Consider the following 23508-nt stretch of genomic DNA (forward strand, 5'->3'; position numbering starts at 1 on the left):
CTGTAATGTTCTCTTTCTCCTTCCTCCCTTCCTCCCCTCCTCCCTTCCTCCTTTTCATGGAAATCCATTAATGGAGGACTATGGCAAATGTGGTCCAATCAGATCATCATTATAGGTAAGCTGTTCCATAATTCCTTTGTCTTTACCTTTCCATCACTATCCCCCAACAGTAATCTAGAAGCATACAGGCTTTTTTTTTTACCAGCCACCTTAATTGTTTCTCTCATCTGAGCACACAGGGTTCTCTGTGTTATGACCTATTTTTCCATAGTTAGAGATGTAGTCTATTAATATTTCACTTGCTGTCAAGTGTGTTTCAATTGAAGTTAAGAAGTTCATATCCAAGAAATGTGTTTTCACTGAATTAAGAACATGGTAAATCTTCTTATAGCCATTTAAGAAAAGTTATTTGAAGACCATATTTAGCCATTTCCCCAGTTTTTGATGGACTACTTCAGGCATTTAATTTATTTTGATTTTATTTTTTATTTATTTATATCTCACCTTTATTATTATTTTACAAATAACCTTTATTATTATTTTACAAATAACTCAAGGTAACAAATATATCCAACACACCTTCCTCATCTTACCCTGCCCACAACAAAAACCCTGTGAGGTGAATTAGGCCGAGAGAGAGTAACTGGCCCTAGATCACTCATCTGGATTTCATGGTTAAGGCGGAACTCGAATGCACAATCTCCTGCCTTCTAACCTGGTGCCTAAACCTCTAGAGCAAACTGGCTCTTAAATTGGGTTGGATTAAAAAAACCTTAAATTCACCACATTCAAGACACTGGTGTCTGAAAACGGTTATGTCTTTGCAGTTGAACTTTTCAAATTAATTGTGGTTCCCAGATAAATATTTAGATGGGAAATGCAGATTGACTGCTGTCTTGGATCTTCCAAGAAGCTTAGTGGGTGATATTTGGCTATCTACTATTTCTTAACTTAGCCTTACATGCTTGTTTGGTGTAAAAATGAAGTAAAAATGATTTACTTTGAGGCAAGATGGGAAATATATGCACACACGAATGGCCTTCTTAAGATTTTATTTAATGATGATTTAATGATTTTATTTCAATGTGGTACTTAGGTCTATGTCTTGGTTGTTCTGGGTAGGATCAAAATATTAAAATAAATAGAAAGTAATAAAATATTTGGCAACATCATTAGAAAATAGATGTGATATCTGTGAGAATTGCTTGACTAAATGAACATTATTTTAGGAACTTCAAAGTCCATTTGGAGCAGTTAGAGATGCTTGCCTGATACCATCTAAAACATCTAAAACATCTAATCCTCTTTCATTGGCTTCAGACTCTTTTCCCATCTGTTAACTACCATATTCCCTGAGAAACTCAAGATGAAAAATAGAGAAGACTTAACAAAAATGTATCCATTATTCTCAGTTTTTAATTTTTCACATCTCCAATTCATTCTACTCATTTTTATCAGCCTGCAGCTATTTAATATGCCCTTGCCTAATATAGAATACACATTTATTTCAACCAATATTTCATAATATTTTTCCATATTTTCCACAAATACAGACATTGCAGACACACACACACACACACACACACACACGCATGCATGCATACACACACACGTTTCTTCATTTTATAAAACACTGGAGAGTAAATAAACATCAAGCATATCATAATAACTTAAGTAAAATGATGAGGCAGAAAGCTAAAATGCAAAGGTCTGAGAAGTTCAGATATAAAATAATAATTTCATTTTGGTAAATTTATTGAACTAAGAACTGCAAAATTGTTAAAGTATTGATTAAAATGTTCTCTATAGCCACTACAAAAATATGACCACCAATGAAGGTCACCAATTATGTAAGATGTTTCCTTAGATGGCCTAAGAACTATAAGCTAGACTCAGACTACATGATTTTTGTCAAAGAACTAAGGAGTCATCAAGTCATCAAAAACAGTATGAAGATCTATACAAATGGAGGTCTTTCACATTGTTTATGATCTTTGTTTTTTCTTTTAAGTAAAGATTCCCAAGGTTAGAACTCGGTAATGTATTATCTCCTACCGATTTACATAGCTGAACCACCATAAAACAATAATTTCATTTCTGATAATTGGAGAATCCAGTAAAAAAAATCCAGGAATTGTAGTTAAAGACATTATATCTTATCTAAGAAATCTTTTTAAGATTGCTTCGATTATAGCAGTTAACTAAACAACTCATTGTAAAATAGTAGATTTTCCAGATCTTGTACCTCATAACTAAGTATGATTAGACATGAGGTACAAGATCTGGTGACTAAGTGAGGTTAAATTGAGTTAAATTGGGAAACAATAGAGAAGAAAACATTGACTACCCCATATATTCAGATCTAAATCCAAATCTCTCTTTGTCTTTTACACACATCCACACACCCAAAAACACACACCCGACACATTGCTTCTATTATTTGCATAAAGATATTAGAAAGCTGTTTGTTCATATTTTCTATAATACTCCATTTTCCTTGACAGAATCACAGATGTGGAAAATTGTTTATGATATGATTCACAAGATATATTGTATTAAAACCAAAGAAAGAGAATCAAACATGGATTCCATATAAAATAGCTATTTTGTATTTCTTTATCAAACTAAAAAGCAATGCCTCAAGTCTTGGACCAATCTCTTTTATATTTTTTCTTTTACAGGGTTCAAAGGTTGAGCCTTATTCTTCTCAGACCAGCCCACTTTGCCCCTTCCATTTTTCACCCTGCCTATCTCATTTTTTGGAGTGTAACCCTTGGTGTTTTAAACAAAACCTGAATGTTCTGTTGGCTCAGAACAGTTTGCTCACTTCTGATTTAGTGTAACCTTAAAGGCAGTGCTTTTTTTGTAAAAGAAAAAGGTGCCAGAACTCACACATGTCATACAACCCGCCTTGCCTACCCTACAAGGTTCCATCCAAAAAAGGTGCTGGAACGCCGTTCTGACCGTTCTATGAGAAAAAAAGCCCTGCTTAAAGGTATAACCATTTCTTCATAAAATTTGATTTGTTTCCTCATGGATACAGACATGTAAATTATTTTAATAAGATCTACCTTTTATTGGCCAACAGTTATTTTTAAACTCTCACATTTCTGATTATCATTTTTCTGTCACCATAGGAACCCTATTGCAAAAAGTTTAAATATAGATTTTTTTTTCTATTGAAGGCACATGCAATTGCTCCCTGATCCTTTTATTATTTGAATTGTAAAGAATGGAATTAAATTTCTAATAACTGAGCAATGTGCTGCTGAAATATATTATCTGAAGCAGCATTGTATAATACTGTAACATAATGAATTTCACTGTAAAAAAATGAGCTTACTCTTTAAATAGAAATTGGCTGTGAAGGTAGCACAGCTAAATAGTGCATTGCATTACTTTTCCTGTGCAGCTATGAAGAAAGAATAAGCATGCAATTATATCTGCTTCATGCAATGGCTTTGGGAAGGCATAGTGAATGGGTGGAAATGCCACACAGAACGCATACTATATGAATTTACACAAAACATGAAGAAACAGCCAGAAGCATCAGATATACATTGTCAGTAAATGAGATAGAACACTTGAAGGAAAAGTTCTGCAAAAGAATTTTATAACAAAGAAGTTATGGAAACAGCTAAAGAAATATGTATTTTGGTCCTGTTTCTGCCATGCTTCACCTCTCCATCTTCCCAGGAAAAGTTTGAAGAAAAGCTGTAGTCTGTAACAGTATTAGATTGGTGGCATTGAGTACCTGATAGTGTGAAACATTAATATTCAACTTTCAGCTGAATTCAAACACAATTTCCTGATGGGAGAACTTGGGAATCAAAGATGAAGAACCAGAGCAAGTTTGTGCAAAGCAAGTACAGTTTGCCACCTTGGCGTTTTCCTTTACTGTTTTACTTTGAGCACTGGAGACAGCAGAATCAGCTTCAGGGTAAAAGCAAAGTACTAGAGGTGACATCTTTGGGTTTGTGAATGTTGATGCAAGGCTGCTCATTCTTGTTTACATTTTCACTTTAAGGCAAATATGCAGAAAACACCTGAGGGGCCAAAGAAATGGCTAAAACAAGGCAGAGCAGCTGCTCCCAGTATAGAAAGGTGTCATTCTCTGCCAAACCATCTTTGAATCGCATCACCCATGAGCAGCAAAACCATAAGAACTCAATGCTGTTTTAAATGTCTTATACTGTATTGCCTCTAAACTCTATTTTTATATTTCAACCACTTTTTTTGAGTCATGCATTCATCATAATAAAATGATTTCAAGAATAAAAATGAAAATTGCATGTTTACACCACTAGTATATTATCTAATGTTCAAATGGTGTACCCCTGGAGTTTCACTCACACATTCGTACCTTCTCTGTATCGATCCCTTTAGACATTGACCATGTGGAGACAATATAATCCATGACACGTTCACTAAGGCCTTTGGGGACTTGGTATAACTTTAAGAAATCCCTCACATTGTTCAACATCTCATGGTAGCGATTGGTGTTGGCGTACATTTGTTGGAAAATTGTAGTGACGTTTCCAAAAATAGTTGCATAAAGAAGAGCTGGAAGAGATCCAAAAGAGTAATTAAAAACCAGCAAAGAGACACACACTGCCAGCAGTTTAATCAATGCTAAAGCTTCCTTCACTTTTTTATTGAACATTTTGGTCACAGTCAATTTGATGCTGAGCTGAGCTAGGGAAATATATTAATGGCAGTTCTGGAGCAAGATGCAAGTGGAGATAGTAGATTAAGAAAACACACGAGGAAAGTTATTTAGAGTGCCATGAGTTTGCAACAGACTCATCAGATATTCTATAGCTCTCAGATACTGACAGATAGAATGAAGCCTAAAAGATAGAGGTTGGCAGGCCAAGGACTGAGATCTGATAGACTAAGGCAGAAGTAAGTGATGTTCAGATCAATGGGAGAATGTAATGGGGCTTACTCATTCAATGGTAGAAACAGATAAGCATGGTAAAGCTGAATGAATGACAAAATTTCTCAGTCCAAATTGGACCTTCCTGCCATTCACACTGGCTTTTCATTCAGAGGTGATGTTTCATTTTCTGGAACTGCATGTCAGATGCAGAGTCATTTTGACATCACTGGATACTTGTGCAAATCTTTCTGGGATTATTATTATTATTATTATTATTATTATTATTATTATTATTATTATTATTATTATTATTATTATTATTATTATTATTATTATTATTATTATTTCCTCACCTCCTCCTCTCCCTGTCATACAGGAGAATAGTTTACTATAAATATTTTACCACTGAAGTGAACTTATATGTATTACAAGTAAGTGGTATGAAAATGAAATCTGAATTTAACCAGACATGTTTGAAGATACATATTGAACTAGTTTACACATCTACGATCTCTCCTTGAAGCAATAACATTTAATTAAATGTTATTGTAACATTGCAAAAAGAATATTATTATTATTTCAAGTTAGGAAGTTGTTCATTGTTTCAGAGGTCCCTCTCTTCAGGATTTCAGATAGTCGTCAACTTATGACCGGTCACTTAGCAATCATTTAAGTTATGGCAGATCCCGATTTGAATTCAAAGTTCCAATGGTCAAAGTTCCTCCCAATGGTCATGTGACTGCATTTGGAGCACTTGGCAATCAGCCCCCATTTATGGCCATTTGCAGCATCCCACAATCAGATGATTTCAGTTTACATTTTTTTACCTGATACCAGCGTTGACTTCTACTTTCTGGCAAAAAATGTCCATAGCGAACAATGGGTTTACTGAACAACTGCAGAATTTACTTAACAAGCACAGCATTTGCTATACAACCACCAAGGTTGTAAAATTGAGTGTGATCATCTGGTAACCTGCTTAATGACCAGCATGACTTATGATCATAAGTGAAGATTCAATTATGATCATAAGTCAAGGACTACCTATAATAAAGTACTGATGAATATAAAGTTTGAGAGCCACAAAAAGACAAGTGAAACACATTCTTCTTTTTTTTTCATCTTATCATTATAATTTCTGCATCTGAATTGGCAACAAATTGGCTCATGGCTAGAAGCAACTGCTAGATCACAAAAGACAGTCATCTGAGGGTTGTGCTACCTGAATCCCCAGGGATCACTAGGATTTCTGGGGAAAGAAGAACAGTCATTACAGGAAAGTTTCTTCATCTTAGATTGAATCATCTGGAAAATAAAGTGAGCTATTTTTCAGATATATAAACTTCACCTTTGTCCAAAAATGCTAAGTTTTTCCTCTCTTCTCTCTTCAAGATTTTATGAGCTGTTTGGGGTATGTTAATTGCAATTGATACCTAGGAAATGTAATTTTCCAAGAACTTCTGCCACTTTAGACAAATTAAAGTCTTCTCCTCCACTCCCCATGGCTTCTACCTTTGCATCTAAATATTGCATTACACTGCTAGCATTCTCATAACATTCTAATCTTAATTAGTTTATCTGTAGCTTAGTATACTGTGCAAATCCAGCTTATTTAACTAGGTTACATATCTGGAACTAGAACTACAAAGTAGAATTGCTTTAATACAGTAGCCAAATCAGCATGGTAGATGAATCCACCTCCTGAGTCAAAGCCTGTTCGATTACATAAAAATAAAATCATGGGGAGGCACATATCCAAAAATGACAAAGGCCATATATCATTGTAGTCAATTTAAAACAGTTATGACTATCATTTTTGCCTCTCCTCATTAAATTTATTAATGCACTTTATGTTAAATTGACACCAGCATGCTAATTTCATCCTCTCTGTTAACCCACTTGTCATGTTTCATGAGTTAAAGATATAAATATTGCAGTGCTCCCTGTATTATTTAAAGTCATGGATATGAAAGAAAGTTGGTCAGATCACATTTAAATATGAACTTAGCAGATCTACATTTCCTGGACCCACTGAATCAGAACTACTAGCCATCACATGATCTACATATTTTTTAATTAGTCAAAATCTCACAATATTGAAAATTAACTTTTATATCTTAAATTGGTTAGTTTCCTTAGCTGCTATCTAAAAATAGTTGGTTCCCAGCTTTAGCAGCTAACTATTCTTAGCTATCTAATAATTCCAGTGGCTTCTTGGAATTCTTGTGATTAACACTTTCACTTGTCATACACCGCCTTTCTTCCACTTGTTTTACTGAGTCTGCAAAACAGCCTACTAGCTTATTATTTGCTAAGTTATTTAATATTGTTAATTGTTAACTCATTCCTACCGGTGTATGCCAACCTTCCTCATTTATCAGCAGGAAGAATCAAGCAAAGTGGGCAGAAATGCCTAAGTTTACAACACCTAAAGGTTCCACAGAACTATATAACAACTATTAGGAGCCTTAACAAACCTGCATTCAAATAGGGAGCTTTTTAAAAAGTCTGATTTGATTAAAACCTTTACACATCTGTTCAAATTCTGTAATTAGTACTCAGTCTTAGGGATTAAAGGAGTCAACACACTGGATTGAATCAGATTAAAGGTCCAACTCTGAGGCCACTTAGCTATTCTCTGCCCTAAGCTCTTTGCTTTTTGAACAGAGAATTAGAATTGTTTTATCAATTACAAAGTAGCCATAACATCAGTGGCTATTAAAAATATATTTGCTGTTTCAGCAACATTAAATTGGTTCTTCAGAAAGGGAACAGGAAATCTTTTGTGGAAATCGCTGTCTTTTGTTATTTTCAAGAAAAGCACAAAAACAGATTTATACAATAATCGTTTAAAAGCTGTGGTTCCTTTGCCCTATAGCAAAGTCACAGAGACATGGTGGGGTATTTTAAATTTTTGAGGGAAACACAGTGGTACTTGACATTGTGAAAACATTACTAAGGCACTAAGGGCACTATGAATCAGGAAAGTTTGTGAAAACTTATGTTTATATGGAAACATTTTTGCTTCTTGGAATAAAAATAACACTCAGACTAATCCTATATTTACTTGGATATAAGAACCATTGTATTTAATAGGTTCCTTTAACAGGAATGTCTGTAATATTGCTTTTCCTCTTTTTAAATGTCCTAGTGTGTAGTGTAGTGTGTAGTGGGGTGCCCCAAGGTTCTTCTTCTGGGCCCAGTGCTCTTCAACATCTTCATCAATGATTTGGACAAGGGGATAAATGGGGAACTCATCAAATTTGCAGATGACACCAAGCTGGCAGGAATAGCTAATGCTCCAGAAGATAGGCTTAAGATACAAGAGGATCTGGACAGACTTGAACACTGGGCGCTACCTAACAAAATGAAATTCAATGGTGAAAAAAGTAAGGTTCTACATTTAGGCAAGAAAAACCAAATGTACAGGTACAGTATAGGGGGTACCTTGCTCGATAGTAGTAACTGTGAGAGGGTTCTTGGAGTCCTAATGGACAATCACTTAAATATGAGCCAGCAGTGTGTTGCACCTGCCAAAAAAGCCAACACAGTGCTAGGCTGCATTAACAGAGGGATAGAATCAAGATCACGTGAAGTATTAATACCACTTTTAAATGCCTTGGTAAGGCCACACTTGGAATACTGCATCCAGTTTTGGTCACCATGATGTAAAAAAGATGTTGAGACTGTAGAAAGAGTACAGAGAAGGCCAACAAAGATGATTAGGGGACTGGAGACTAAAACATATAAAGAACGGATGCTGGAATTGGGTATGTCTAGTTTAATGAAGAGAAGGACAAGGGGGACATGATAGCAGTGTTCCAATATCTCAGGGGCTGCCACAAAGAAGAGGGAGTCAAGCTATTCTCTAAAGCACCCGAAGCCAGGACAAGAAGCAACGGATGGAAACTAATCAAGAAGAGAAGTAACCTGGAACTAAGGAGAAACTTCCTGACAGTTAGAACAATTAACCAGTGGAACAACCTGCCTCCAGAAGCTGTGAATGCTCCAACACTGAAAGTTTTTAAGAAGAGACTGGACAGCCATTTGTCCAAAATGGTATAGGGTTTCCTGGCTGAGCAGGGGGTTGGACTAGATGACCTCCAAGGTCCCTTCCAACTTTATTATTATTATTATTATTATTATTATTATTATTATTATTATTATTATTATTATTATTATTATTATTATTATTATCTATTATCTTTTCATCATCAGCTTGTCTGCTGAATGGTGGGGGAGTCTGCCAAACCAAAGCATAATGCAGAGTATTGTGGGAAATCCTTTAGAGCAATATGCCCAACGCTGGTCTCAAACAAAATAACTTAACCTCAAGATTTTCTCAAGCAATGTAAGATGAAAACCAAGGACATATATGGAGTTTTATCTGTGAAATTAGAAGAGAATATGAAGGAAACCTTTGAGAATCAAACAGTACCCAAACCATCACAGCAAGAGTAGCTGAAGACTGGCTCCACGCTGTTTGTGTCCTAATTAGAGTTGATCCACCGAAATCAATAAGCCTTCAGTAAGGGATGATTAACTTAAGCCTCATTGATTTCAGTTAGATTATTCTAAGTAGGACGCTATCTGCATCAATGAACACTATGGCCTTAATTTTAAACTCCATAAAATTAAGATCTATTGAATTAATATTTATGCAGCTAAACACATTGGATTGCTAATATTTAATTTGCAAATGTTCTGCACTGACATCTCTGCTCTCTAATCTGGTCCATTTATCGTTTTCTTCTGATTCAAAGTTTTTAACCGAATTACAGTTTGTTTCATCAAGAAACTGTCTTTTGGACTTCTACAGTCACTTTCATGACAGGCCTGCAAAGTGTTAGCAGCTTTAATACTGTATGTTTAATTCCATGGAAAGATGTTCCTTGGATTGATGACTGTAGAAGGAACTAACAAAATATGTGAGATCCTAATAAATGTCCTCTGATGATGTTTGAGTCTCTAAACAATAAGAAAACTGAAAAGATTGCACTTAGAAACTAGGAAAATTGTTTCCCCAATTCTTTGTTTGTGCTTGAACAATTTTGGGATCTAGTCAGAAAATAAAAATATATTTTCTCTGTTTTTGGAGTTTCTTCCTTGGAACCTTTCTTACGGTCATAAATATTTCCTCCCTTGCAGTAGACCTCAATTAATTATTTTTTTAAAAAAAGCAAACAAAAAAGAACATTTGGTGGTAACTTTAATCATTCTTAGAGTTGTTTTCAGAGTCTTCTTTAAAATCTATATGCCTTCCAGTAAGCCATCTGACTAAAAACATCAAATAATATTAAAGCTTATTCATGTAGCAGGGCTAAGGATGTGTAAATCTTCAAAAGGAGGCTTCACTTTGTTGTAAGTTCACTTGAGTGAAGCAGCCCCTGCAAGCTACTCCATGAATTAACCTGTCTTCCTCCTTTCCAAAAGCCAAAAGAAGGGGATGCCTTGCTTCCCAACCCCACCTCATTCTCCTCTGACTTTTGCAAAAGCCAGAACGGTGGCTTCAGCTTTCACAACCAATGCCTTTCTCTGCAATTTCCTCTCAAAATCTCCCAGTGCTTGCAAAAGCCAGAACAGGCTTCTATAGATGCAAAGCGCCTGCACTGGAGGTTTTATAAATGATAAGGGAAACCAGTGAGGAGGCTTCCGAGTGAAACTTAAGTGTTTTGCCAGGAGAAATCACATTATGTCTTTCTTCAACAAAGAGCACTACATCTCTTCTTCACAACAAAACTCTCAGGTGTCCCACACAGGTTTAATACAGGTACAGGTAGTCCTCAATTTAGGACTGCAATTGGGAGCAGAACAACCATCACTAAACAGTGAGGCTGATATGTGAGCTGCACCTGATTTTACAACCTTTTTTATGATGATGCAACCATCATAAATAAATGTCAAATGGCCAAATTTTGATCACATGATCACGGGGAGACTGCAACAGTCATAAGTTTGAGGACCAGTCACAAATCATTCTTTCCAGTGCTCTTGTAACTTTGAACGGAATGGATGCAAGTTGAGGACTATCTGTATGGGCATTGCTGTGATCACAGGCCTCTTTCTTGGCTCCTATCAAATTCACTGCCTTTCCTTAAGCTTCTTACAACTGGGAAAAAAAGGATAAGCTTCTTATAATTAAAATAAAACTGGGAGGGGGAGTTCGCATGCTATCAAGTAAACCATTCTGTAATACCATCTTGGTTATGATCTTTAAGTCCCTACATGGCATGGGTCCGCGATACCTCGAGGACCACCTGCTGCCGGCGTCGACTCCCCTCCGCCCTGTGCGCGCCCACAGAGAGGGCCTCCTCAGGGTGCCTCCTGTCAAGGAATGTCGACTGGTGGCCCCCAGGGGGAGGGCCTTCTCTGTGGGTGCTCCGGCGTTATGGAACCAACTGCCGGTTGAGCTCCGGATGGCATCAGACCTCCGATCCTTCCGTCGCGGGTTGAAGACCCATTTATTTGAACTAGCGGGTCTGGCCTGATGGGGGTACATGGGGTTTTTTTTATAGGCTTGTTTTATTATTCTTGTTTTAACTTGGGCATTGATTTAATTGTCTTTTAATGTTTGTATTGTTATTTATATTTATACCCTGTGAACCGCCCTGAGTCCCTTTGGGAGAAGGGCGGTATAAAAATCTCAATAAATTAAATTAAATTAAATTAAATCTTAATGGCTGTCTGTTCTACATCCTCAGAAAATAAAAATAGTTCAGTAAATGCACCCCATTTTTTCCAGAAAGTGTTCACCTTCTCAGAACAATGGCATTGAACTGTTTACCTTCTGGGAAAAGAGTGTTTCATGTTTGGCTATGAATACAATATGGCACGTTTCGTGATAGGGAAGCCACCTACTTGTGGCATTCATTTTGTGAACATTCCCACAGTATGAATCCTAAATATGTCCATTGATCCCAAAAGCTTTGTATTTGTATAATAAAAAAACCTATTGATTAGATAACAGTTTAAAAAAACATGGATGCTAATTGTGAGTTCCAACTATATAGACCAGACATGTCAAACTCGTGATGTCACGTGATGTCGCTCAATGTATCGGGACGGTTTCGCCATTGCCGGCAATGGGGTGGGTGGGGCTTCCGCATGACGCATCCAGCCTACAGGCCGGCAGTTTGACACCCCTGATATAGACAGGCTAGGAAATGAAAAAATTGTTACCACTAAGTTCTAATTAACCAGAAAAGTGATATTACATCATTGTTACTGGCATTTGAAAAGAAAAAGGGTTGCTCAGGATTCATTCTGCAGTACTGCTTTAAACAGAGTAATACTATGATTTTTTAAAAAAATTGCAGTTGTGTATAAAGCAATTAGCCAATTAAGCAAATTGCTTTCAGTAGTAAGTGTATCACCATAACACTCAAGAAACTCCTTATGTTTAGATGCTCTGAAATGTGCACTCTAAATTAATCCTATTAATATTAAAAGCCAAATAACACCAAGTTTAATATTCTCAAATGTGCAAACAGTTTCATTTGAGGTATTTTCAGCTGAACCATACATAAGAGGTGTTGATTAACAAAATGCCCCTGCAAAAAACAAAAGAGGGGGGGGCCTCAACAGATTGAGAATTTAAGATTCTTAAAACTATGATTCTATACCCTTTTAACTAAGAGTTAAGTGAGAGTGAATTCTAATAACACTTCCTGATAGACATGCATGATTACACTATAAAGAATAAAAATGGGGATGCAACATTAGTTCGCTAAAAGTACAGTTTGCAATTCAGAACTTATACTGTATGTTGCAGTGTTTCTCAACATAGGCAAGTTTAAGATTTGTGGACTTCAACTCTGAGAATTCCCCAGCCAGCTTTGCAATTAAGGAACTCCTTATGCTTAGATGCCCTGAAATGTGTACTCTAAATTAATCCTATTAATATTAAAAGCCAAATAGCACCAAGTCTGAGTTGAGAATCACTGCTGTATGTAACAATTATTAATTACTCTTGCCTGATTTCATCCAAAAATGCCTCTGTCCTTCTCAGCATGGTAAGAATTCAAGGATGTTAGTTGGTATTTAATCCCAGACTATTCTACAAATTGTTCCTTGTTATATTCTCTAGTTTTTAAAAGATTTATGTGATTGAAACCTTTGTATAAATCAATCAATCACCAGCTTGGGCCAAAGAACAGATATGCCATAAACATTATAAGCCACTCACTGACTCTCCATATCTCACCTAAATGTGCCACGTGGTTCATCATTGGATATAGCCTCTTTTCAAAAGCCATAGCAAAATATTGTATCTGTAGAAATGATTCTAAATGATTGAATCTTTTCAAAAAATTTAACTATTATAAATGAATGCACAGATTCCAAGATCCTTCATAAAATTAACCCCAGGTTATGCAGTGTATTTAAGAATGAGGTAGTTTATCTAAAAATATTATAGTGGGTAAAAATTTAGAATTAACAACACACCAGTACTTATTTGTAGTTTTTTAACAATATAGCTGTAGCTTGCTTGTCTTGTTATATGCAGAATGGCATTAATTTTAATTGCTGTAGGTCTTGTTGGATTAAACTATTTTTAGTACTGTATAGTACTGAATTATAATTTTTAGCAACTTGCATTCACCAAGAATAAATACTAAAATCATACAGATGGAAGGCAACTTGAAGATCTTCTAATCTAGACCAATCGTCTGCCAGTGCACAATTTTTATACTGTCCCATACAAATGGTTTTCTTGAAAACTTCTACTGATGGAGCACTCATAACTTCAGGAGACAGGATCTTTTGCTTAATGGCACTTAGAGTCAGGAAATTCCTTCTTATTTCAACTTTGGACCTTTCAATGCAAAGCTTCCTTCCACTGGTTTTTGTCTTATAAATAAATAAATAAATCTAATAAATCCACACCTTTTCCCTGTGCTACTGAAGCTGCTATAATGTCACCCCTTGACCTTCTCTTCTTTAGATGAAACATACCAAGTTTTTTTTTTTAACCATTCTTCATAGGATTTAGCTTCCAAGCTTTTTACAATCTTTGCCACACTTCTCTGAGCTTTTTTTTTTTACTGTGGTGACAGAAATGGACAAAAATACAGTGTTAGCCAATGTGAAACTTATACACCAAGTGGACAACCAAACACTGAGTAATTATGTGGGTGAATCTTTGCTTCTTCTCCCAGAGATACAGTGATCATAAGAGATTCGTATGCTTACATATTCTCTTATTGCGATGGATATTAAAGGCAGAGGAAGAAGGAAAAGAATTTTTTTCCCCAAGGCAGGGGATTCTGTGTATGCATGTTTGAGGGTTATAGAGGGAAGAGAGGCAAACAACTCTGAAATAGCCAATTAAATGATTCAAAACATCACAACACATCTGTTTCCAGAGGAACTTCCTCCAGCTGATTGTATATTTTCCTCAAGCTTTTTGGTGAACTATTAACCTTCTAGTAGCTGGAAAGAGGTGATTAGCATCACTTGAGCATTTAAATTCTTCCCTCATTAAAGCAGCACAAGAGCTACTATAGCAGACATGTCAAACACAAGGCCCGGGGGCCGGATCTGGCCCGCGAAGTGGTTTCATGTGGCCCACAAAGCCACCCTGGAAACAGTGAGGGAACGGCCCCCACTGCCTTGGCCCTGGCCCTGGCCCAGAGACCCTCCTTCTGCCAGAGACCCTCAGAACTGTCCCACTCCTGCCCAGGCCCCCATAGGCACCCTTGATGCGAACGATGTAGAGCTGGCCATGCCCACCCAGTAGGTCATACGCACTCTAGCCACGCCCACCCAGTAAGCCACGCCCACCCAGGCCATACCCACCCGGCCCCCTGAGGGCAACCACAATGCTGATGCAGCCCTCAATGAAATTGAGTTTGACACCCCTGTACTATAGTATTTCAGATTCGCTTATGGGGTACTTCATAAGGAATGCATTTCTTCTATTACGTTTCTTCCTCCTTATTCAATCTGTGTAACAGGTAAGAATGAAAAATATGTTGCAACCACAAGATCAATGACTCAAATGACTCCATGCCTCATTTATAGCTTCTTTTCCAGCTCCTGACCTTACTGCAATTATACATGTTCAATTTTCTTTGCCAAAACAGTTGCTCTATATCACATTAGCCTCAAACGGCACTTTAGAAATAATATGCACACAAGTATTTATATAACTATGTCTGACTGTTCCCACTTGCCAGAAGGAAAGGAAAAAAGCTAAGCAAAGTTCTGAGCCCCGGGTCTGCATCTGCTTTCACTTCACTGTGAAGGGAAAGTCCACACTGGCATCTTCTACTCTAGTGCCTCATGGCAGCTACTACTTCTATTGAAATAAATCGGTCTCATGTCTGTATACAATGATCATACATAGAGCTTTGGAGCAGCAGCCTTTGGGTAGTTTTTATATTTAAATTTAATTTACAGACTGCTTCATTCTGGAGATGTTGCAATGGCAACATTGCATTTAGTAATCATAGTCAAAATGCTGGCAATTCAGCATCTGAACTGAAATTTTCACAACCTTTACTGCCTGATCTTGAAAGCACTATAGACTATAGACGTGAGAAGGCCTTTCAAAATTATGCCTTGGACGTTGGACTGACTGCAACGTGTGGAAATTCCATTTCAATACAGCAAACCAGAATGGGCATCTCCCAAGAATTTTGCAAAGTGCTTCACAAAGTCACAGACTTTCTTTTGCTTCTCAGGTTGCAATAAACAATGTGGAATCTTAAAACGTAACATCCGTGTCTCAAGGAACATTGGAAAGGAGTGAATGTACAATGGGCCATCTGCCACTAATAGGAATAGAGAGCTGACTGATGATTTTTATCGTATGAAACTCTCTGACTACCAGAGCAATTTTAAGTGGAATGACTATATTCACTTTCTCTAACTGGTCATCTGTAGTGTTCCTCTGTTGTGTTCTAATGGTTGTTGTCAGACTTCTATATGGGTTCCATCAAAACAACTGAGAGTTCAGTTGAGAGCTCTCAATACTCTGAATGAGAGCTCAAATCTTATCTTTAAATTCCGCATAATAATTTTATGTCATATAGTATGCCTTATTTTAATTGTGATGCTTCTGACAGAAATAAATAATAAACAAACTTTCTGCATTATGGGGACAGATTTCAGCCTTGACAATATGCAGATTCCTGCCCTACATCTTCCATCTTCTGGCCCAAATCTTTAAATTGCTTTTTTTTAAAAAGATAAGGCAACTGCTTGCCACTCTCTTTTCCTTTAGTGTGACTATCTCTTTAGCAAGAGGCATGGTGATTCAATGGCTTAAAAACACTGGTCTTTGCTCTAGCAGCTCAAGTCATAGCACTGTGTGACAGAGTAAGCTCTTGTCACTCTCCTCAGCTTCTGCCCACCTAGCAGTTCGAAAGCATGCTACATGCGAGTAGATAAATAAGTACCACTTCGGTGGGAAACGTAGTGGCATGTGAAATTGATGCGAGAGGACTATTTTTATATAATCTATGCTGGTTCTCCTTCAATAAGTCTCTATTCCTTATATTCCTAGGTTTTTATTCTTTATTATCATTTCCACCAATCAGCCTGCAATAAACAATAAGCTTGCTGGTGTACACCTTTCTTAATCTCTCCTAGGGACTTTTTAAAAAAAACATTGATGTCATACTGACTCCTTTCCAGTCCTATTGAACTGTACCAAGCCCGATCTAGGTGACAAGTTGCCAGTTTCCACTGGGGTGGGGAGGGGGAGGGAAATCAGCCAGAAAATTCACATATAAATTTTTTAGAAACAGTACTTTCTTGCAGTTTGGCCTCTCAAAATTTCTAGAGTATCTTCTCATGTTAGGCCAATTTGCTTTAATAGTTCCAGTGCCATTCCCGAGAAAGTCAATACAAGCTCATATATGTATCTTACAACTTCTGCAATAGAGTGCTCCTAGGACCCCTAGGGTCCAAGAAATCCAAATTATTTGGATCATGTTGAAAACTAAAACAGTAATAAAAATCCCATCAAAGAATAATTAGAGGTGGCAGTGTCAGCAAATTTGTCAATTTTAATTTTTAATATGGTAAATATCAATAAATTTAACCCACCCAAACCAAAGCAATTTTGAGGTCCTCCATTTTTAAAAGTGGGAAGTGATCCTAAGAGAAAAAAATGTAAAATTAGTGTGGTTTTCTATAAGAGTCAAGAATTACGAATAGATTTTTAAAGGTCTTTTTCATAATCTCCAATTGCCCATTGTGTGTATTCTAAATGTAAAAATATTTTCCATTAATTACTGATTACTATTGGTACCATAAAACCTGTGGTCACTGTTACGTACTGGGCTCTTGTGATACACCACATGGGTTTCTGGAGCAGCTAACGGCTCTCCAGCAACCCAGACTAACTGTCTCCTGTCCTGCAATTGGCTAGCCCCAGGTGGCAATGGTTGGTTCAAACTTATTGGCTGCCACCTAGGGGCTAGACTATATATTGCAGCTGGTTGCAGCCCTTGCTTCAGTACAGTTCCAGCAACAAATAAAAGTATGAGTTATCCTGTACTCAGCCTCGCGTCATCATTCCTGCACCAAAGAACCCACTATTTAACAGTGGCGACGAAGGTGGGATCCTGCTTTGCTGATTAAGAGCTGAAGTCCACGAGGGGAAGGCAGCACATGCCGCAGGGAAGAGGCATTTCCCCCCCCCCCCAAGGCTGGGTAGCAAGCTACACTAGTGGCCTTGTGCTCAGTGGAAGCATTCCCTGAGCCTTGAAGCAGGATCCGAAGATCGCAGGAAACAGAGAGGAGAATGCCAAAGGTCAGCAAATTAAGAGAATTTGACGTGAAACACCCAGAGGAATGGAATAGAAAACTATCTCAGAGCCAATCAGATCCTGGAAGAAGGACTGAAGGCCGCAACGCTGCTTTGTGTGTGCGGCCCAGCAACCTTTGATTTGGCCGAGAATCTTTTCGTGCTGACACCAATCGAAGCGGTCTCCTTCACAGATCTAAAAAAGAAGCTAACTGGGCACTTCCAGCCCAAGATGTCTGAGATGGCTTGGCGATTTAAATTCGACCAAAGAATGCAGCTACCCGGGGAGACAGCTTCGGAGTTCATTGCGGGCCTAAGACAGGCCGCACGCCTATGCAAGTTCTCAAATTTAGAAGAACGACTAAGAGACCAGCTCATCTGTGGCCTATGGGACAGAACGCTTCAGCAGAGACTATTTGCTAGACCCAATTTAACATTTTCTGAAGCACAGGATGAGGTGATGGCCAACAAAGCTGCCAGGGGCGCATTGCAGACAGTTCAGCCCACCAAACCTTCAAAAGTCGAAGAATCGGTCCATCTTGAGGTCGCCAAATGCACTGGAGAATCGTCAGAGGAAGAAGAACCTGAAATCAACCGACTCCAAAAGCAACACAATGTGCAACACTGCAACAGCCAGCAGTGAGAGGACAGTTACAAGGCAGTTCTCTTACCAAGATGTAAGGGGTGCGGCAGCAACCATCTTCGTGCCAATTGCAGATTTAGTTTGGCCACGTGTAGAGCTTGCAGAAGAACAGTCCACATTGCGGTGGTTTGCAGAGCCCGCCAGAGAGACCGGCCACCCAAACACCAGTCGGAAGAACCGACTAGGAGAGGTCCTGGGGCCCAGGGTCCTGTTAGTGTAGGATTCTTCAGAAGCCGTAGAAGCGTATGCTGCACCAGGGCTCGATGCCCTCTCAAACCCAAACTTAAGCTCTTGGTAGAACTACAAGGAGTTCCATGTAAGATGGAATTGGACTCTGGCTCTGCAGTCTCAATCATTTCGCAAGACACATTTAACTTCGTGTGTAGGCGCAGTAACAATTGGGCCAAACTAAGACCCTCAGATATCATTTTAACGGATTTTCAAAATGCTCACGTTAAAGTTAAGGGAGAAGCCACTTTATTGGTAAAATTTAAAGGGTTTTTGGAGCACCTGGATGTAATAGTAGTAGGGGGCCAGAGAACGAGTCTCATTGGACTTCATTAGTTTGATGCCTTAGGTATTCAGATTACTGGCATAAACAGGACACAAACTGCAGATGTCATATCAGTGTGCGAAGAATACGTGGATGTTTTTGATTCAACCCTAGGGAAATACACAGGCCCGCCTATCTCTTTTAAGTTAGATCCCAACATTGTCCCAATCAGGGTTAAACCTTGCAGGGTCCCCTTTGCTTTAAAACATAAAATTGATTCCGAAATTGATAAGCTTGTAGAACAGGGCATGTTACAGCCTGTTGATGGGTGGGAGTGGGAAACTCCTATTGTCACTCCACTTAAAGCCAATGGGGAAATTCGCATTTCTGCTGACTATAAATGCACATTAAATAAGGCCCTAAAGCAACACACTTACCTGGTCCCAGTGGTCAATCATATTTTAGCTTCCTTGCAAGCGGGGACTTTTTTTTTTTGCTAAACTTGATTTAGCACAAGCCTATCAGCAATTGCCGGTTGATAAGGCCACAGCTGCGGCTCAAACAATTGTGACTCACAGAGGGGCATTCAAGGTTAAACGCTTACAGTTTGGAGTCAGCGTTGCACCAGGTATTTTCCAAGGGATTATGGAACATACACTTAAAGGTATTCAGGGCATCTGCCCTTATTTTGATGATGTTCTTATTGCAGGGGAATCCCCTGAAGTGTTGGCCAGTAGGCTCAGGGCTGTTTTGCAGAGGCTTCGTGAAGCAGGCCTCAAATTAAAAAAAGAACAAGTGTAGTATTGGGGTTTCATCAACAGAATTCTTGGGTTTCCGCATTGATGCTAACGGCATTCACCCCACTGATTCTAAAGTGAAGGCCATTAAAATGGCTCCTAGGCCCAAATCAAAAGGAGAGCTTCAAGCATTTTTGGGTCTCCTAAATTTTTATCACACATTCCTACCTCATAAGGCAGCAATAGTAGAGCCCCTCCACAGGCTACTAGACAAAAAAGCTCCTTGGAAATGGACTAACTTACATGAAAAAAGTTTCCAGGACTTGAAAGCAATACTGTCAGAAAAGTCCACTGTAACTCATTACATAGAGTCTAAACCTGTATGTCTTGCATGTGATGCATCTCCCTATGGGGTGGGGAAAGTCTTAAGCCACATAGAAAAAAATGGTTCCTATAGCATTTTACTCAAGGACCTTGTCCTCTGCTGAGCGCAACTATGCCCAGATTGACAAACAGGCTCTGGCCATAGTTGCTGGAATTAAAAAATTTCATGATTACTTATGTGGCAGGGATTTCACTGTCTACACTGACCACAAACCTCTGTTGGGACTGTTCACAACAGACAAACAAACCCCCCACATACTATCTCCAAGAATGTTGAGATGGTCTATTTTCCTGTCTGCATACAATTTTAAATTAATTCACAAACCGGGAAAGGAAATGGGCCATGCTGATGGCCTCAGCAGACTACCACTGCCACTAATGGATCCAGATCCAGCTCCTGCTGCTAGAATACTGTCCATACAGTATTCTACAGTACCTGAGTTTCCCCTCCATGCAGGGGACATTACTGCTGAAACTGCCACAGATAAAATACTTAGTAGAGTGTTGTCATGGGTATACACGGGCTGGTTGGAAAAAAGTCCAGGCTCTGAATTTCAAAGCTATTTTGTCAGGAAGCATGAGTTGTCTGCACATAAAGGGTGCATTTTATGGGGGAACAGAGTCATAATTCCCACTTCCCTAAGAGACAGGGTTTTACACTGATTACATGAAGGCCATCCAGGCATTGTCAAAATGAAAGCTTTAGCTAGAAGCTACCTTTGATGGCCTGGCCTTGATAAGACCTGGCCTTGATAAGGCCTTGATAAGGCCATTGAGGGTCAAGTCCATGGTTGTTATACATGCCAGCAATCTAGGCCTGAAATGCCACAGGCCCCAGTTCACAGGTGGGAGGAAATGCACACTCCCTGGTCTAGGATTCACATAGACTATGCTGGGCCTTTTCAGGGGCAGCTCTTCCTGATAGTAGTGGATAGCCACTCAAAATGGCTGGAAGTAATTCCAGTTCCTAACATGACTACTGCTAGGACCATCCAGATGCTGAGAAAACTCTTTGCAACACATGGGTTGCCTGATGTCTTAGTTTCTGACAATGGGCCCCAATTCACTGCTGCTGAATTTCAGGCTTTCCTTAGATTTAATCTCATCAGACATGCAACGTCTGCACCTTTTCATCCATCTTCTAATGGTCAAGCTGAACGCATGGTGAGGACAATGAAGGAGGCACTCAAGCGCATTGTCACAGGTGACTGGCATCACAGATTGGCAGATTTCTTACTCTGCCAGCATTCTACGCCTGCACAGCCACAGGTAAAAGTCCTGCAGAACTACGTTGGGGGAAGCGTTTGATTACTAAACTGGACAAGTTGCATCCAGACAGAGTGGCAGCAGAAGCGTCTCAATCAAAACCCCCGAGGGAGCTGCACATGGGCGATTGGGTTTGGGCCAGGAACTATGGTCAGGGGAATTTGTGGGTTCCTGGTCAAATCACCAAGGCATCCAGACCCCTATCTTATGAAGTGGGGTTGGAGGGAAGGCGAGTTGTCAAAAGACACATTGATCAACTCAGGAAAAGATTTCCAGAATGGCCACTCAGTGAGGACTGCATCATAAGTCCCTCCCAAGGTCCTCAAACCTGCGGCCAAGACAGCCCTCACATGGACTACCAGGACTTTTCCTTCTCAGCGGAGAAGGAACCACAGGGAGAACCAGGGAGCTTGGGAGTGCAACACGGACCCTCTGACGAAGCAAGCCAACTGAACTTCAGCAACTGCTGTGCCTACTCTGCTGAACAGAATGCCTCTGGGGTGGGCCAACCTGGTGAGGCCAGCCAGAGTGTTTTGAATACCCTTGACTCTGGAGCACAATGGGACACAAATCTACCCAGCTCACTGGGTAAGCTGGTAGACCACAAAGTGATGGGAACTCCGAGACGTTCCTCTAGGGCACACAAGCCTTCTTCATACCTTACAGATTACATTGTAAAATAAAGAGATATATATTGTTGTAAAACCTGTTGCCACTAAACTACAGAAACTAGTGCTTTGTGTAACTGCCTATTACTGCAAATGGAAGCCTGATCATTTAGACGTTGTTTAATCTCATTGTATTCCACAGTGATTTTATTTATTTTTATTATAGTCACTTTATTGTGTGTGTGTTGATTAATAAGTCTTGACAACTGTCAAGACTAATTGTTGTTGTCATAGTCTGATCTAAGAGGGGAGGTGTTATGTACTGGGCTCTTGTGATACACCATGTGGGTTTCTGGAGCAGCTAACAGCTCTGCAGCAACCCAGACTAACTGTCTCCTGTCCTGCAATTGGCTAGCCCCAGGTGGCAATGGTTGGTTCAAACTTATTGGCTGCCGCCTAGGGGCTAGACTATATATTGTGGCTGGTTGCAGCCCTTGCTTCAGTACAGTTCCAGCAAGAAATAAAAGTATGAGTTATCCTGTACTCAGCCTCGCGTCGTCATTCCTGCACCAAAGAACCCGCTATTTAACAGTCACTATGTAGGATTAAGTGTAGGATTGTGTACTTTCTGGGTGGTTCCAGTACCAACTTTTCCAAAACACAGTCGTTTAAAGTATCTAAAATCTGGGGCTCTTTGTCATGGCCTGAATATAAAGGCTCCCATTTTATGTGAAGGTAATTTAAGTTCCCTATTATTACTTCTCCTTGGCATACATGCTTGATCTCTTTCAATTTCTCGATATAACCTTCAGTATTATAGGTGGGAGACAGATTACTCCTAAATCTAATTTATATTTGTAGTCAGCTATTCCCATTCATAATAATTCTATTGAGAAATCTTTTATTTTAAAGGTTTTTTAAAATAAATTAGAATTTTTATTCTCCTTGTCAAAGAAGAGAAATATATCCTCCCAGTAAACCCTTTCTTGTCCTTTTTATAAACTTTACATCCAGGTATGATTATATACAATTCATTTTGTTTGTTCTTCAAGGTTTCTCTTTTAATTTTTACATCTGTGTTTACATTCATAACCAAGCACCCTAATTCCCATCTAACTGGCTCAGAGACTACTAGCACAGTAATAGAAACATAGGCTGTCCTTGCCCCAAAGTTGTTGGCATCATCCCTTTTCATAGCCTTTTGTCTGCCTTTTTTCTCTTAACAGATATGACCGCCCATATCTTGGTGTTATCCCTTATACTATAGCATTTCCTAAAATATCTATTTTTTCCCCCTTCCATTCAATTGTGTCCATTCAAATTTGTCAGCAATTACCTGGAGAAATTGCTACAGTTTTCAGAAGTGGTTTGCCATTGCCTTCCTTTCTAGGTCTGAAAAAGAATGACTGGCCAAGGACACCCAGCTGGCTTTGTGCCTAAGGCAGAACTAGAACTTACAGTCTCCAAGTTTCTAGCCTCATATCTTAGCCATTACATCAGACTAACTCTCAAAATAGCTATACCCTTCCAAATTAGCTACTCAGTATCAATTGTCTTTCCAGCAAGAATCAATTTAAAAGCTGATCTCCTACATTTTAATTTTTTTGCAATTCACTGGACTCTTGGAAAGACATATTTGAGGGAACACCTGCTGCCGGCATCAAACGCCCTTCGCCCAGTGCGCTCCCACAGGGAGGGTCTGCTCAGGGTTCCGCCGGTGAGAGATTGCCGGCGGGTG

General features: G+C 38.9%; 1 protein-coding gene across 1 annotated transcript in view; it reads right to left on the reverse strand.

The window, feature by feature from the left end:
• Window positions 1–23508, reverse strand: part of KCNH5 (potassium voltage-gated channel subfamily H member 5) — a gene marked incomplete at both ends in the record, with an annotated part of 213547 nt that overhangs the window by 54212 nt on the left and 135827 nt on the right. The window contains one exon of the mRNA XM_081312791.1: window positions 4364–4563. Within this exon, the coding sequence (XP_081168917.1) occupies window positions 4364–4563 (200 nt within the window). The remainder of the gene's footprint in view (window positions 1–4363; window positions 4564–23508) is intronic.

The sequence above is a fragment of the Vipera berus genome, assembly GCF_964194415.1.
Source record: "Vipera berus genome assembly, chromosome: 1".
NCBI lineage: Eukaryota > Metazoa > Chordata > Lepidosauria > Squamata > Viperidae > Vipera > Vipera berus.